The 18,106-nt window shown below is 39.3% G+C and overlaps 1 protein-coding gene across 6 annotated transcripts in view; it reads left to right on the top strand.

Moving 5' to 3' along the window:
• LRRC1 (leucine rich repeat containing 1) overlaps positions 1–18,106 on the top strand; it is a 121,637-nt gene that overhangs the window by 82,183 nt on the left and 21,348 nt on the right. For 4 of the 6 annotated variants that reach the window (XR_013226361.1, XR_013226365.1, XR_013226364.1 and 1 more), the window contains exons 12-15: positions 880–1,043; positions 7,149–7,285; positions 9,883–15,794; positions 17,283–17,359. Coding sequence is in view for 1 of the 6 variants with exons in the window: in XM_077308830.1 (XP_077164945.1) it covers positions 880–1,043; positions 7,149–7,285 (301 nt within the window). In the remaining 5 variants the exon portion in view is untranslated. The remainder of the gene's footprint in view (positions 1–879; positions 1,044–7,148; positions 7,286–9,882; positions 15,795–17,282; positions 17,360–18,106) is intronic. The other 2 variants (XR_013226366.1, XM_077308830.1) reach the window with 2 other exon arrangements.

The raw sequence follows: 18,106 nt of genomic DNA, 5'->3' as shown, positions 1-18,106 counted from the left end.
CAAGCTTGAAATTAGCATATTGTGTGGAAGCAAAAAAACACTTCCATGATTGGTACAGTTGGGGAGGGAAGGTATCGTGTTCTCCCAGTTGTTGTATTAGCAGTGATGTAATCCAAGTCTTTTACTCTCCAAGATAGCATATACCAGTAATTGGGCTTGCATTGTTTTGTTCTGCATTGTCTCCTCTGCCCCCACCCCAAACCTAGATGTAATTTGCAAGCATGCCAAAATCCCGTTTCTGCATTTGGCATTGTTTATTTTTATTCCATTTTGTATCTTCATATTCCAGTCTTACCACATTGTTTATTTGTAAATCTTACCCTGTTCTCATTACCTTGTTAAATTTTGCAATCCTTGTTGGGTCTCAGGGGGGAATAAAATCAATCAATAAATAAATATCTGTCTGAGGAAGACCTGAACTTTTCATCTAAGACATGTGATTTCGTAACAGCTGTCTAAATTCTACTGTGTGTGTCTCCCTTGCATGTTTCTGTGCATCATAAACTGGTATAGTTAGGATTAGCTATCCTTTAAAGAAACTCTACAGTCTGCATTATTATTATCCTGGAAGTTCTGTGCTGAATGCTATAAACCAGGGATAGTCAGCCTGTGGTCCTCCAGATGTTCATGGACTACAATTCCCATGAGCCCCTGCCAGCATTTGCTCATGGGAATTGTAGTCCATAAACATCTGGAGGACCACAGGTTGACTACCCCTGCTATAAACCATGAGAAAGAACAGATCCAAACATCTGCATCTTAAGACAAAGGCTGTGTGTGTGGGGGGGCATTTAAAGCAACAAAGAGATTGTAGTTTCTGTTTGTTTTCTCAGTAGGAATTTAAAGAGGACTTTTAAAAAATGTCTCTTTTTTTTTTAGGTTGCTGCATCTTCCCATGTCGCTGACTAGCTTGAAACTGAAGGCTTTGTGGCTGTCAGATAACCAGTCCCAGCCCTTGCTTACATTCCAGACAGACACAGACCCTGAATTAGGAGAAAAGATCTTAACGTGTGTTTTACTTCCTCAGCTGCCTTCTGAGCCTGGTAAATATCGTTTGGAAATCACTTTAACATTACAACAGTGTAAAACAAAACAAAACTAGCCACAGGTATTTATGTAATTGTAGTAAGTTGTACAAGATATTTCAGTCTTGCCAACTGCTAAGAGAGTTTAAGAAATTAGACTTTTAGAAATTTTTGAGTATATACAGAATGGAGATCTCTTTGAGTAATACACATCAAGCATAAAAAATTCTCATATTGATTCAGCAAGATTATAAACAAAGAATATCTTGACCCATCAGTCAGTGAGGCATGAAGATTATAGTCAATTTGTTAATTGTAAACTGTGCATTCTGCTTGCTATATTAAATGCAGAAAGAATATATTATTAACATATCGTAACAAATATTGCATAACTATTACTATATTTTAATGAGTAATAATGATTTATAATATTGACTCTGTAATCCCTCAGGATATAAATAGTACTAGAGATTGCTCAGAATAATTTATATAAAACATAAGGAGTTTGTTCCATAGTCTTACCATTCTAGAACATAGCCCAACATTTCATAAACTTATTTGAAAAAACAAAAGGCTTCTTAATGTTCTTGCTAAGTTAATTTAATAACCAACACATTTTCCTAAGTAGATTTTTAACCAGTCTTTTGAAGCTGGAGAATCTGTCGTCGTCGTCCCGTCCCCCCCAACTAGCAGCAAGAAAGGTTAACACAAATTTTAAATATATCACAGTGACATTTTCTTTAACATAGTCTAATAATATAACCTTTGGATCACAAGGTAAACTGATACTTAACATATCATTTATAAAGTGAATTCCAAAATTCTCTAAATTCTGTATTTTTGTGTAGCACAAAAAGATATGATGAAAATTAGCACCAGAAGATCTGCATCTCCAAAAACACTCTTGCACACTTCTGTTTGTAATTAACCAGCCTAGTTAATACCCTTGTGGGTATTGCCTACACAAAGCAATATTCACTAACCATTTCCATTTTTCTGGCATAATATTTCTTAAGTCTTTGTTGCATTTATTTTGTTAACTAAAAGATACTTCTATATTTTCAAATTAAAGACCATAGATATTTTCAGTAGACCACTAAACTTATTGTCTTTAGTTATTGAGCAAGGTTTTAGACCTTAAGCAATTATATTTTCCCATTAAGTGTGAAGTGGTAATGTTAAGTGGGTGTCCAATTTGAAAAAAAAATAGAGGATTGAAAAAAAATAGAGTCTATTGCCCAATTTAAAGGCAACTCAAGATCTGCTCATTACTAACTAGAGTAAAAGTAGAGGAAATTACTAAATGTGTCCAGAGCTCTTTGGCTATACCATAAAATCACCTTGAATCCAGATTTGTTACAATTGTTCATTATAAAAAACACGACAATGGAAACAGTCCAAGGCTCAATAAAGATTTTTACCTGGTCTCATTCAAGAAGTACTGCTTTTAAAATTGGGTTATTCAGATTTTTCTGAAACCAAATTAGATCTTTCAGCTGATTATCTGAGATAAATTATTCTAAAATGGATATGTCTGTATCTATGAAAATTCATTCCTTGAGATCAGATGATCTAAAGGGATTAAAATACGGACTTCACTGCCAGAGAATGTAGCAGTGGCCACAGGAATACACAGCTTTAAAAGCAGGATTAGATAGATTTATGAGGAGAAATCAATCAATGGCTACTAGCCATGGTGACAGAAGGGACCCTCCACACTAAGAGACACTAAGCCTCTGAATCCCAGAGCCAGGAGGTAACAACAGGGCGGGACCTTGTCGTCTGTCCTTTTGTTGAACATTCAGAAGAACTGGTTGGCCACTGTGTGTGACAGGATTCTGGACTAGATGGGCTATTGCTCTGATCCAGCAGGGCTCTTCTTAATTGCTCCATAGTATAATTTCAAATTTAGTAGATCAAAGTCTCCCTTAGTAGCTGGCTACATGAACACAGTGGAAGAAATTGCAGGATATTTATTTAACCAGGTTAAATCTCTTATTAACTTTTTCAAAAAGTAAAAAAAAAATCCCAAGAATTAGTTTCAGAGGTATATTAACAAATAGGAACAGGATATTTGGAAGAATGTTGATTTTGATACTCACAGTCCTACACATCCAGTATAAAGATAGGATCTGGGATGCTTTTAAAGCATATATAAATACAAGACACTCTACATAAAACTACACAAGATGAAAGGGTATTTTACAAAGGAGCTCTTTTGAAAGCCCAGCTGGAACTCCACAGTTATTACAAATTGGAAGCAGCTATTAGGCAGAAATATTTTGAATTTAGTAACCATTTGATTTATTTTCTGGACTTTTTGGAAAGAACGAAAACCATTATTATTTGCTATGAAATGTCATGCATTACATTACTTCTCAAAAATTATTCTATATTAGTTTCTTTTGGCATCTTCTTCAGTGACAAAAATACCACCAGTGTTCCAGATAATTTCAACCAAAGCATGATCACTATACACTATTTATACTTACCTTAGAAGTATGAATTAGAAAAGTTGGAAATGTACAGAAAAAATCTATTCTAGAATATCTGCGAAAATGAATAAAACACCTGGATTCAGCATTCTCCATTAATATGAAGGCTGATGATGCACCAGTGTTTTCATAACAGTTTTAGGGAGAGATGTAGCACTCTGATCAGCAGATGTTCTATCCATTTTAGATTCTGTTATTCAACAAAACTGCCAAAAAGAAGAATGTGTCCATCTGTAAAACTGCCAGTCTTGTTCTTGAGTGTCTATAAAATTTTGCCTATACTTGATGTAGGCAGTAGAGACAAATAAATGTGTAGATTTTATTATATACAAAACTTTTAAATATTAGATACTTTCCTTCACAACCTTAAATCCCTTAAAATTTTAATTTCTTTCTTCTGCTTTCATTTTGGACTTCCTCTATAGATTGCAGATTTTCATATTTTTCTTCTAAATAATTAACTTTTTTGTTTCTCAGACTTCCTGTCAGAACAATTAAATCCAGTAACCTGGATTCTAATTTCTTATTTTGCTCTGCTAATTTAGACATCATATGTTCTTCCCTTGTTCATTGAAGTATTCTGTGCAGACACACATTCCCTCCCTCCAAACCCGCTACAAGCTTTCCTATTTTGATTTTTGGGATGGTGCTGGGCACTTACATTCCATTCCAGAAGAGGTTATAGCAAGTAGTTGGAACTGAGGGAAAGGGCATCCTGGCCAAGAAATGTGATCTCACTGGCAGGAAAGTGGGCACATGTGTAGCCTGGGTCATCTCCTTTTTAGAACTTCAGCTAGAAGAGAAATACACTGCACAATTGGTCTCAATATGTGTCTGTGCAGAAAACATTGATGAACAACAGTTCCAGGTAAGTGCAACCCTGCTTTCCCTTGTTTATGACCCATATCTACTAAATAGGTAGGCAATAAAGGAAACATCAGTCTGAAGAATTAACCCCAAGAGTCTCTAATAGGGTGATCAGAGAGTTAATATGAAATGAAATTCTGGTTAGATTGGGAAATGAATTCATGATGATTAGCTAACTGATTTACGTAGAGGTTAAATTGATTAACAAAACTGACCAACTATTTTAACTAATGAGAATAGGGCAATTTATTATTTCTTGGTTTGAAATATAATAGATTAATGGGGGAGCGCAATATTAGTTTATATAGTTATGTTGTACTACTATTAAATCTGTAATTAACTGAGGCTGTAGGGAGGAAGGGCTTTGGAGAATAGCAGGATTCTATATAGGAAATGCCAGGTAGGGCAGCCAGAGGGGGATGGGGTGGGGAAGATACAGCAGTAAAAGAAGATATTATAAATGAAAAGGTCTGAGATACAAAAATGCTCACACCCTTTCTTATCTTCATCCCACAATATGAATGTGAGGGTGTTAGGAAGATTAACCTTTCTCCGGCATTGGTACTATGCAATGCCAGGTCCATAAATAATTAAACATCTACTCTGCAGAACTTTTTCTCAGAGAAAAAAGTGGACCCTGCATGCATGACCGAGACCTGGGTGCACAAAGGTAAGATAGTCGCCTTGAAAAAAATCGCTCCGTCTGGTTTCTCAGTCTTCCACCAATCTCAGACAAAAGATTGGGGTGGAGTGGCGAAGCTGGTTCAAGAGGTTTTCTCTTTCAGGGCACTCTCCACCCCAGCAATACCAGGTACTGAATGGAATGCCATCTTGTTGGTATACCATTTGCCTAACACACTGGCAGGTGACCTGTCGCACTGGCAGATGCCCTGGTGGCTGATTCGACATTGCAGTTCCCAATGCTATCGGTCCTCAGGGACTTCAGTGTCCATGAAGATAAATCCAGCTCCTTGCAGAACTTGGACGAAGTGTCAGCCTTGGTGGCCCTAGGACACTCTCAATTTGTAACCAGTCCTACACATCAAGCAGGCTTCACCCTGGATTTAATTTTGGGAGCAGAGATACAAATGGGTCTGGTGCAGGTTACAAGGGTGCCATGGTCAGACCACTTTGTCCTGAAGGTTCAAATCAGCACCCCACTTCTGCCTTGTACAGGCAAAGAGCAGATTTATACTTGCCCAAGGAGAATAATGGATCTGATAGGATTCCAGAGTGTTCTGTGGGATCCGATGACCTCTAGCAATTCTGTTGATGAGCTGATAGAGGATTGATGAGCTGATAGAGGATTCCAGGCATGGAATCTAGTGTCTTACCTGTTGACATCTGACCTGGCTACTGCGATCCATGCAGTAGTCCCCTCCAGATTAGACTATTGCAATTTAGAGCCAGCTTGGTGTAATGGTTAGGAGTGCGGACTTCGAATCTGGCGAGCCAGGTTTGATTCTGCGCTCCCCCATATGCAACCAGCTGGGTGACCTTGGGCTCGCCATAGCACTGATAAAGCTGTTCTGACCGAGCAGTAATATCAGGGCTCTCTCAGCCTCACCCACCTCACAGGGTGTCTGTTGTGGGGAGAGGAAAGGGAAGGCGAATGTAAGCCGCTTTGATACTCTTTTGGGGTAGAGAAAAGAAGCATATAAAAACCAACTCTTCTTTGTGCTAAATTCATCAAATGACTAGTTACTTAGACAATTGTATGAATTAACTATTTTGATGAGATGTCACATCAGTTATTCCCTACATCTGAACTTAGTTCCAAGATTAACTTTAGAATGGCAATAATTATTTAACCCCTAAATCATTCTTTTGTCACAGAATTACCAATAGTGATTTTTAAAAGTTTCTAATGGGAGCAAAGAATTATTTTCATAGACCAAATCGTGCCCTTTGACTCCCACTGGAGGGCCATGCAGAGGGCTGATGCTTTCTCAGTACCACCTGCTGTACATACCTGCCGAAGTACTGCAGACTGCCAGGACTTCTTATAAGCCGCCACTAGAAGTGGTGATCTCACTGTTTTCCATCAATCACCTTTCCCTACTTTGGGATGGTGGGGCTTGCTGCCATATGGGGGAAGAAGAGAGCAGTACCAGCACAATGAGCAGCTTTACAAGGAGGCAAGGAAAACCTTGCTTCTCATTGCTCTGCTTACTAAGGCACCACCACTGTTAGTTTACCAACAGTACTATCCTTCATAGTGTTACTCTTTGTAGGATTGGACTGCAAGTATTACATTACGTTCTTTCTATAAGCGGTTAGGAGACTGGTTTACCAGCAAGCACCCTCCTCTCCATTAGCCTAGGTTCATGGGGGAATAATTACAGATTTCTTAATCTTGAAATGATTGCTCTTTGAAGATATATTCCACATGCTACATTTTGTTAAATGTTGCTGAAGCAAATAATTCTAAATGGAACAAGATGATATTTTCTTCTTACCGTGCTTTGGGCATTTGGGGAAACACAAGGTAAAAGTGAAAGGACCTTAAAGCAGAAGGTCCAAAATTTTCAGATACATTATTTCCCGAATATAATGAAGACATGAACTTGATATGAAGCTATGTCATGGGATATCATAGAAAACCTGATGTGAATCTGTCACTGAACAAGCCTTTTAAAAAAAAACACTGAATTAAAGTCCTATAATACTGTGTAGTTTCTATCAGTTTTCATCTCCTTAGCTTCTGATCCAGTGGATATGCTGTAATGTTAACTTCCTTCCTTGTGTTACATCATTTCAGATAACCTGCCCCGATGTGGTGCAATGGAGAGCTTGGTGAATGAAATGTCAGATGAAACATGGAATGAAAGGGCAGTAAATCGAGTCAGTGCAATCCGCTTCTTAGAAGATGAAAAAGATGAAGAAGATAATGAAATGGTATGTTTCTCAGAAAGCATATGCCATCGCAGGCTGATTCCCTTGTAATTTATTCAGGATTTTATATATTAGCTGAACACAGAATAATATGACGATATGCTAAATGCTTCTGCTGAAATGCTTTCTTTAAAGTGCTACCTGTTTAAAACAACTCAAAAGCACGGCTTTGCTACTTTAAGTAGATCTATTTGATTTTTTTTGTGACGAGTTTTCTCTCCTTTTTTGCTTCTTTAGGATGGTTACCCCAAAACAGGATAGACGTAGGGACTTCTGTGGAGGCTGTAAGCTTTGAACTCTTTGGCTTTGCAGGCAGCCATCCCTTGTTTGGGATTTCCATTGGCCTCTTGTCCCACCATACTGTTTGTCTGTCCCAAAACCACTTCCATTGTCCTTTCCTCATTTCACAACCATTTGCATTGGTTTATATGCACAGTAACCTGTGAGCTGTTAGGGAACGCATTTCCCCACCCAAAGAAAGAAAGAGGTAGTGGAAGCATCTGTCACTGTAATTATGAGACCTCTATTAATTATGAGACCTCTATTAAACCTTCCACTATTTCCTTCAGATGCTGGTACCGCAAAAGAATTTTGGTAAAAGTCAAAACATAAATCAAACTTAAATGTAGACTTAAAAATATAATGTATTTTGCATGAACTTAAGTATACTAAAATATTAACCTTGCTCTGAAAGGTGCTTGCATTACTTTGAAAGTGGAAATTGAAGTGTTTCTTTGTCAAACACTGCTGATTAAATTACAAAAGACAATAAATGCTCCTTTCTTCCCAAAATAATATATTTAATATCAAGTTAATTCCCAGATTGTCTGTCCAATCTTCTTTAATTTTAAAATCATGTTCTTATAAAGTGCTTATGATCGCTAAGATTCAATTAATTTCATCTAGTCCGTGTGTCAGAATGCTAACCTCACATAGAATTTATGAATAATTTATGGACACTTGGACCGTTTATGCACTGGAGGATTCATGCTGGGCTGCAGGCTGGAGTTTTAGTCGTGGTAGGCTGCCCCACCTCTTCCTGCACCCACATGGGGGGAGCATTTGGCCTGGTGCACCTCATCCACCCCCGATTTGTGTTCCTGCATGGAAGCTGGGGCAGTGAAATTCCCAGTACATAAATAGTCTTGATCACAGCATAGACCAGGGGTGGTGAAACTGTGGCTCTTCAGAGGTTCATGGACTACAATTGCCATGAGCCCCCATGCTGGCTCATGGTAATTGTAGTCCATGGACATCTGGAGAGCCACAATTTCGCCTCCCTTGGCATAGGCACAAGGTATACGATCCCCAAGGGGAAGGAAGATAATAATAACAACTACTACTATTACTTTATAGCTTTCCCTTCTCAGTTCACTCAGTGTGGGTAACAACAGGCTTCATACAATTAACTTTATATTGAGAAACAGCTGCGAGACACCTGTGGGGGGGGTCAGTCCCCCAGCCCTTTTTCAAAACGGGCTTCTCTGCTAGTATATGTATAAATTCTCCCAGCTAGGACTTCTGTGAATGCTTGCAGTTGGGCATGCCACACAGTTTGAAGAACAGATGCTCAGCACGGATTGTCTATATAGGATACATTTGTCACATTATACATAATTCCCTGCTAATGTTTGTTTCCAACTCTGGGGCTAGATCCTGCTTATGTGCAAGTTGCAAGATCTTGCAGAAGAGGATTTCCCTTCTTCTCTTGCATATCCAAAAAATCAGCTGCTGTGGATATTGGGGGGGGGGGGTGTCATGATCAGTGTGGTATGCCTGATTATGATGAGGAAAGAGAATAAAATAAAATCATTCTTTTTGCTCTTGAGTGAACACAGGAATCTTCTGGCCATGCCAACGATCTTTTTTAAGCATACAAAGATGTCTGTTAAATTCATTTTCGCTCATGACATCTGAGTAAGAACAATGATTTTTATCCTGTCACTCTGGGGGGGATAGTGTGAAACAGTCACTACGGTTTCCCTCCCCGGCCCTAACAGCAACCCCTGTGCTTTATTGCACAAACTGTTCTTGAAATGCCTTCATTTTTAGATGTAGTCTGCTATTCATGGTTCTGGTGTGGGCTGCTGTTCAAGAGAAATGGATCACGCTGATGATTTCTGGGGAGCATTGCTTTATTCCCTGCAGATGCGGAGAACAATAATAAACCTATTAAGGGTTGAAGAATAAATAGCTCAATAATTATCCAGTGAAACTACTATGGAAGAGGCATCACCCTATATATAAGGGTTGGGTACATTTCTTAGTGTAGATTTCCAATGTGACTCCTGCTATCCAAAGGAACAGTGTGTATTTGCATTAAGGGATCCAGAGCTTTGTTAGGTCTGCCAATGGCACAGCATCTGCAAATCTCTCCCCCCCCTCCCCCACTTTTGCTGCTTTGGATCCCAGCAACTTTTGGTCAGTTAGCCACATCCCCACAAGCCGATTTGTTGGAGTAAGCAACTATTAAACAATACCTTATGTTTAAATGTCCTGGTAGAGCAAAACAATTGGTATTTAATCGCTAAGTCTGAAAAGCCATTTAAATGAAAAAGAACCAACATCAGCAAAAGCACTTACTCCCCTGTTTTTTTTAGAAGACACTTCTAAGGCGAGCCACTCCACATCCTGGGGAATTAAAGAACATGAAAAAGACAGTGGAGAATTTACGGAACGATATGAATGCTGCTAAAGGACTGGATTCAAACAAAAATGAGGTCAATAATGCCAATGACAGAGTGACCACTTCTGTGTAAAGGCTCACCTCTTCCAGGTTTTTACCTCCTGTGCCTTTCCCTTGCTGTCGAGTCGTTCCTGTTGCATCCTGGGATATCATTCAATCAACCCTCATGTGTTTAGCCTGAAATCTGACTCATCTCGTCCTTGTGTCATTTTTCAAAAACTCTTTCTCACTAGAAGAAAAGTGCCTTATCGCAGTCCATGTTTGAACAAAGAGGGCCCAGTGCACTGAGAACGTCTCCCATAATTATGTTGTTTGCTTACACAGCTCCGGTTCACGTCCTAGTGAATTATTGCCCTTAATTTCCAGTGTTGTCAGTCATCTAATAGGTTTTTTTAAGGTGGTTGTTTTCTTTCTTTGAGCAAGACACTATTATACAATCATGCATCTCTTATGCACAGGAGAGTTGTCTGCGGTTCTCTCCACCCCCACCCCCGAAAAAAAAAAGAAGTGCTTGGGTATTTATACTGCCCTGTATTGAGCTATGGTGAAAAAAGGAGTTATGGAGAACTTATCTTTTTAAAACCTTTCTGGCAGCTCAGATGGTGTAAATTTTATAATTTTGTATAGGAGTTTCATAACAGAATGATGTATTTCGTTTTCTAAAAAAAAATAGACGGTACTTTTTACTATTTTTGTGAAAGAATGTTATGGCTATTGATATTGATGTGTGTCATTCCTAATTGTGCCTTTGATGCAGCTGAAGTCAGATGAGTGTTACAAAAAAGAAAACCTATGAAAAGAGAAAGCTGTTAAAATAGAGGTGCCTGTTTAGTTTTGCCATTTTCGCAATAATACAATGAATTCCCTTTAAAAAAGCAAATTTTGCAGGGTATTCTGTGTGTCCTGAGGATGACATTAGATGTTCAAATTGCTACTCTCTTTTTTGACATCGTGTGTGCATACACTTTTATTGCTTTGCAGTCATTCAGGTGCCCACTTTTAAGTCAAATGTGCCATTTGTGAATGTTTTAATAAGTGAACATCCAGAAAAACAGAAGTTGTAAAAACTTTAATTTTATGTACTACACAGGCATGATATTCTCAAACATACTTTGAAAGGTTTTATGTCCATATAAAACCTAAAAACCTAATAAATGGTAAAAAAAAAAGAAGAATGGCTCAGTAACCTTTACTCTAGTAATTTGATTTTAAAGTGTATAATTTTCATTGTGTATTATACTTGTTAGTGTCAATAGTAAGCTCAAATACTTTTTAAATTTTAAATTTCTGGGAGTGTCACCACATTATTTCACTGGAGAAAACATCAGACGTTTGTTTGTAAGGTGGCTTTTAGTGCAACCAGAGGACCAGCTCAAGAATAGATAAAAATGTATGATAGATCAAAACAGGCAAAAAAAAATCCATTTGCTTTGAACTCTGAGATCTTGTCTGTGACAAGAGAACATTGGCCTTTGGCTGCCAATTTGATTTTGTAGAGATGGTGATAATCTTAAGACAAAAAGTGCTACAAGGCTGCAGGCAACAAGACAGTCTTACCAAAAAGAAACCAAAATGACTTCAGTAACATAAACAGGCATTTTCCTAACCTATCTTCCATCAAGAGATTTGTGTGTTGCAAAGCATGGAAGTTACAACCACAGATCCTGAAGAAGATAGTGTACGTGCTAAACCCTTAGACATGCGACTGTGTAATTTGCAGTTTTAGTGGGGAAATACATAGAAAAACTGTAACTGGTCTTCACATCTCTGTCCATCTGTTCCACATAATATATTTCTGGTAAGGGCTTAAGTGCCACTCAGCGCTTAACACCCACTCAGGGAGGCTGTCCCGCCCCTGATTGCCTCCTCCTCCAACCGGCTTGCCTGTCTGTCCAGCGGCCAACCAATCGCCTTCCATCCCCCACCCCTGACCACCTCCTCCTCCTTCCACTTCCCTCTGAGGCTTAGAGGCTGCAGATCCCTGCTGCGTGAGAGCTGCCCCTGCCGGTGAGTTCCCTAATAGCTGTCTGGGGGGGGGGGGGAGAGCTGTCTGCAGAGTTCTTCCATTCCACCCCCCTAACCAGGCACCCGTTGTATTCCTGAATGCAAGGGGCTTGGTCGCTAATTCAATAATAAAATGGGTAGAGTTAACCAGGAGAACCAAAATCAAGGTCAAATGCATACAGTAGGTGTACTTAAAAAAAAATGTGCCACATGCTGTTTAGGTGAAGCAGTTTTGGAACATTAGGTATGTCATAAGAAGAAAGCCTGTACAATCGTCTTGTTTTGCCACTGCTGATAAAAATGGAAGCCTCTGGTTTTAAAGAATGAAATAAACGTCTTCATTGTTGTTTAGTAAGTCTGTAGTAAAACTCATGGCTAAACCACTAAACAGGTCTACACTTTTGAGCTGGGCTGTTAAAATCACTTACAGCCGATGACCTCACGCAGGTATGGACATGCCCTGAGGCATACATACTCACATAGTTCTTCAGCTCTAGCCACTGACTGCCGGCAGGAATTGCATTGAAAAGTGTTGTCTTCAAGGTGATGTGTACACCATTTCTTGATTCTTCTGCCATCAAGCGCTGCTGAACACAGAGGTGTGAATTTGCCCCATCGGTGAAGGAAGATATTTTTTTGTTTTGTCATGCTGTTTGAGTTCTGGCTCTGTAGTATCCTAACCATAAACCAGCTAGTCGTCAAACAGTACAGTTCTATGCAGAATTATTTCAGTCTATTGAATCTAGCAGGACTAGACTGGAGTAACTCTGCACAGGATTCACCTGCAAGTAACTTTGAAATAAATTTTCTTCCACTGTCTCAAATTGATATGTATTCAATATTGTTTATAGTATACATCTTGGTGTTTTTGACAGACTTTGTCTGAGTGACAAAGGAAGATGTACTGGGTTTTGGATAAAATATATCTTCACACCTAAAAACATGCCCATATATTGGTTAATACCGTGTTGTAAATCAATGGGTTGCATTCTGGTGTGTACAGTGTTTATGTGAGATCATGGCCAACTTTCTGCCTTAAGATTCTGGAATATCTGTATAATTCAGTATTAACTCATTTTTTCCCTTTAAGATGGATTGTATGAGCATCTAAATCAGTTCGTATTAAACACAAAGCAAGAGTACGAGTAATTGCCTTTTTTGTGTGCTTCTCTGGTAGGATTGCATGTCACTTTCGCAGTCATCCCAGAGAAAGATTAATACACCATTTTCCCTCAGACCTACTGCTTTGTATTGCTCCTTTTTTATCTCCCTTCCTCCCAACTTCATGCGGTCAGTGATATGAGCAAATATGCCAAGTCCTATGTGATCTTAAGTGTGCTGGGCGATGAGAGATTTTTAGATAGGTTCTTTGGTAGTTCACCTGTGTCATCCTTGAGCTTAAGATGGCCCTGTACGGGAACTGTGTTAGTAGCAACAATTAATCCAAAAGTTTATCTGGATGTAATTATCCATTGCACATCTTCTCATATTTGTCCTTCCTTATGAGGTCTCAGGGCTACTGAACTTAAGAGGTCTCAGGGCTATTGAACAGATGGTATGCCCATTTACATGACCATGAGGTTATCCAATTTATGTTTCCAAACTACCAGAATGAAAGGAGCTAAGTTAAACTGAACAGTGCTTCAGATGATCTCCATTATGATTTTAAACAGTACAGAGTACATCATCTGAAGAATTCAGATATTGCACTGTAATATTTTTTTTTTACATATTTTCTTCCCCTCTTGAACAATGACTACAGGGGTTGTACATAAAATCCAAATAGCTAATTCATTCCTATATTCCTTCCAAGAATCACATGTCATAGTGTCTTTTGCAATCCTTGTCTACTGTTTGTGATTTGTACCTGCTCAAAACGATGCTATTAAAATCATGGAGTTGCAAGATTAACCCCCCTGAATTAACAGGTAGGAATGCATTTATAAATCCTTTAAATATTTCATCAAACATAATTGATATAGCTGCTTAATTAGTTGGGATGAGATATGTATGTTTAAGGAGGTAAGTACAAAACCAAACAATGTGTGGTACTAAAAGGAAAAAAGTCTGGAAAAAATTGTATAATGCTGGATATTGATTCAAGGTAGGACATATGTGCAGTTACTAACTTTTGCCTGATTTCTCTTACCAACTAATTATGCCTGAACTGATTGTCTCTGGACAAACATGTTGAAAGTTAGCAGACAACACCTTCTGTACTATGTACTATGTACTATGCATTATTCCTGTATAGGTAGCTTCTGAGCCTCTTCCAGCTGCTTCACAGTGGCTGTTTTTAAAACTATTTGTATTTAAGTTCATAAAGTACCAAAGAAATAATTGTGTTATGGAATAAAATGTGAGTACCTGGAGACCTTTTATCCTATAAAATAGCATGTACATTTTGCCGCCAGAGTCTTCCCACACACCAAGTTCCATGCTGATTTCCCTGTGGAGGCCATCCTACAGATCAAGATTGTATCCCTTTCAAGATAAATATAACCCAGGTAGATATGTCATTACTAGCCCAATGCTCTAGGCTGGCAGATGGGAGCAACAGTTTATGTTATCAGATTTTGGAGATTATTATCCCATTCTATATTTTCTCTCACTTCAATGGAGTGTGTTTTGGAGGTGGCAGCAAACCATGGGGCCCTTAATATGCTGTTGAGAGCAGAGTCTATGCTGTTGAGTCTACTCTGTTGAGAGCAGAGGGTTTTTTGTACAGAATGCTGCAGCCCAATTTACTTCTTGTATAAGACACAGAGGGACCAGTTTGTACAGGCTGCATTGCTTAGCTCTGTTTCCATATTAAATTCAAGGTACTGGTTTTGAGCATTAAAACCCTTTATGATATGGATTTTAGGATACTTGAGGCAGCACATACTCCTATATCTTGTTGCTTGAAATACAACTACTACAGGATTCTCAATGGTCCGATGTCCAGTCAAGTAGTTGAATGTTATCAAGAACTTGTTTCACCAGTGACCATCAGGTTGTGCTATCAGCTATATTTTGAAGCCTGGTGGATTAAGAATTTTATTAATCTTCTGGTTCACAAGCTTTCTGTGCCTAATATTTGTTTATTGGTTGGTTGGTTTGATTTTTGTACCGGGTTTATGGTTTGATTATGTATAGATATTGCTTGCTTATCTTCTGGAACTGGTTTTATTGATTGCATTGCTTTTTGTTTCATGATTGTTCCCTACGCTGAAAAACAGTCTATCAATTTTGTTAAATAGGGTCCTAAAGTGCCTGTTTAGTTCCATTAGAGCAAGAGAGCATTTTTTTCATATTTTCATATTATAGGACTCACTCTCTCCTGAAGGTAGCAATACGGTGTGCCACTATGTGTAGGCATGTGCTAGCTATTTCAAATGTAATGTATATCCTTGCACATTGAACACATGCGCAGAGTTGTCGCACATGCGCATTTGCGCCCCCGCCAGGAGCGTGAACGTGCATGTGTGGTGGCCCTGCGCATGTGCGAAACTGTCGCGCACACGTTTGTGCCCCCATCGGGCGCAAGCGCACATGTGCGGCAGGTCCTCACATGCACATTTGTGCAGGGCTGCTGCACATGCGCAGGGCCCTGGGTTGGCCTCTCTCCCCACCCCTTGGCAATGGGCCGCAAGCTAAAAAAGGTTGCGGACTGCTGCTCTAGGGCAATGGTCTTCAACTACAAGCATGTGATAGCAGGGTCATGTGACAGGAACATCCAGTATTATGACATCATTAGTGCTGAGGTCAGGGCAGTAGACCAAGAGAGAGAGTGAACACAGGCTGAGTACCAGGAGATGGACCATTATCAGGAAGTCACAGGTAGTCTCCAGTACTGCGTGACCTCATCTGTCCAACCTGCTATTCCTCTCAGTTGTGTGCAGACAGAAATGGGAGTTGAGGACATCATTGAACAGTAGCAGCAAGCCCTTCCCAAAAGCAGACAAAATATTGCAATTCTAGAAGGTTTTGTGATATGCAGAGAAAGTTTCACAGCTGGCTTGATGGTGCTACAGGTGTACGGGATAAAGAGCACTGCTCTAAGGAAAGTTGGTTGATCAGTATTATTAAGGAGTACAAATTATGGTCAAACTGAAAATGGGCTTAGTATTTACATTTAAAAAAGAGTTTGAATGTTAGTGTGTATGTATGTGGTTCAGATTCCAAGATTATTTTCATAATGAAGTTGCTTTTAAGGAAAAATAAAGTTTAAAAAAACTTTAAAGTTTGAAATATTTATTTTGAGATATATAGTTATAATGTGTATCTCTTGGTCTTCATATCAGGGTTTACCCCCCAGAGAATTTGTCACTAATCATGACCAAAACGATATTAAGGTATTTATGTGTATGTGAATCTTTGGCCACATCAAAATTATTAATGTATAAAATCCACAAGGGGATTGCCATCTTCAATTCTGTTCTTTGTCCCCCAGGTGGAGCTTCTGAAAGAGCTTACTGGGTAATATAAGATTTGCATGTCCTGCGGTTGGTTGGTCGTTTCATCCCAAGGCTTTGCATATGTGTACATATGTTCTTACTGAAGGACAGCTTTGTGTTGGAATTGCTTCAAGACAACACCTGTGTTTTCTGCCTCAGTATTAATGTGTAGTTCTGCCCAAGATTCTGTTGATGTGATGCAAATCAAGCCTGCTTTTCCCAAGGGTTAATGTGTATAGTGACAGATTCACGCCATCTTGCAGGTGTTACTACTTGGGCTTCTCAACTTACAGGCCTCATACCATCTTCAAGGCCAAAGTAGGGAATGGGATAATTGGCTCATCATGAGAAAGCATGAGCCACAGGAAGGGAATGGGAAAATCAAGAGTGATGAGGTAATTTTCTAGAGGGCTCTAGCAAGAACACATCCTGATTGGATTGTCACCATCACCTGATACTTGTTGGCTGGAAAATTATAATTGGGCTAAGAGCCCTGATTCTGATGGGACTAAAGGCCTCAGCTATGATATGCTTATATTGCAATGGACAGCAACATAGAAGATGCTTGAGCTAAGGCCTATGACTTTATGACAGGAAGATTCTGCCATCTAATGCAGATCTCAAATATGTTAGGTAAAGCTAGTTTTCTTTTCTTTGTGACATCATTTGTAGAGATGTGTGTTTCAAACAGATAAATGTATATTTTGAGAATTATCGTAATAAACTTTATATGTGTTTATATTTATTTTGATTGTTTTCTTGTGTACACCATCTCTGGGAACCTATTCATTGATAATTGTCCTGCAGACTCTGTAGGCTGAAAACCTCATGAAGGCTTAGTCATTGTTCCGTGGGCCTTTTTTACTCATAGGACTTTGATCAAACTTCCTTTTTCCAAGAGGAAAGAACCTTAAGCAGCAGCAGAAGAGCATCAGATGTGACAACAAGGTAGGGTTTGTTTCTTTCATTCTTAAATAATTTTTCTGTTCTCATTTCAAAAGAGAATGAACAGAAAATGCCAACAACAACAACAACAAAAACATTGTCTCTCTAGGATGTACTTTTCAGTACATAGAGCCCAAGCAAAGAGGAGAGGAATTGGGTACATTTAACTGAGGCCCAAGGTTCTAGAGCAGGGGTCCTCAAACTACGGCCCGCAGGCCAAATCCGGCCCCCGGACGATTTTTATCTGGCCCGCCGGGTGTTTTTCCCTCCAGCCGCCTGTCAGCAGCCGACTCCCTGCGGTGCGCATGTGTGAAATTTGAGCTGCAATCTCTGAGTCCCGCCTTTTCTCCGTCTCTTCATTCTTCCTCTGTCTCTGGCGTGATTGGAGGGATAACGAGTGTGCCTGTGCAAAGCCAGCGGCTGCCTGATCGAGGTTAAAAACAAGCTAGGATTTTTTTTTTTACGTTAGGAGAGCCTTTTTTCTTAAATTGGTTAGTTGGCTTGAGCTTAGAGTAGCAACAGGAAAATGAGGTTTACAAAGCAGCGCAGGGTCTGCAGCGCACAGCGGCTGCCTTAGAAAAACTGCTCTTGCAAGGATTTTAATCTTTACCCCCCCCCCCACCTTCCCGTCGGATCTCTTTTGCCAAGCTCTTTTTGCTGCCTTCCTCCGAAGAGAGACCCGCCCCCCCACCACGTTAAAACAATTAGGATTTTTTTTAACATAAGGAGAGCCTTTTTTTGAAGTTGGTT

This window comes from Paroedura picta, chromosome 1 (assembly GCF_049243985.1).
Source record: "Paroedura picta isolate Pp20150507F chromosome 1, Ppicta_v3.0, whole genome shotgun sequence".
NCBI lineage: Eukaryota > Metazoa > Chordata > Lepidosauria > Squamata > Gekkonidae > Paroedura > Paroedura picta.
The sequence above is the reverse complement of the archived record's forward strand: the minus strand, read 5'-3'. Positions and strand labels throughout refer to the sequence as shown.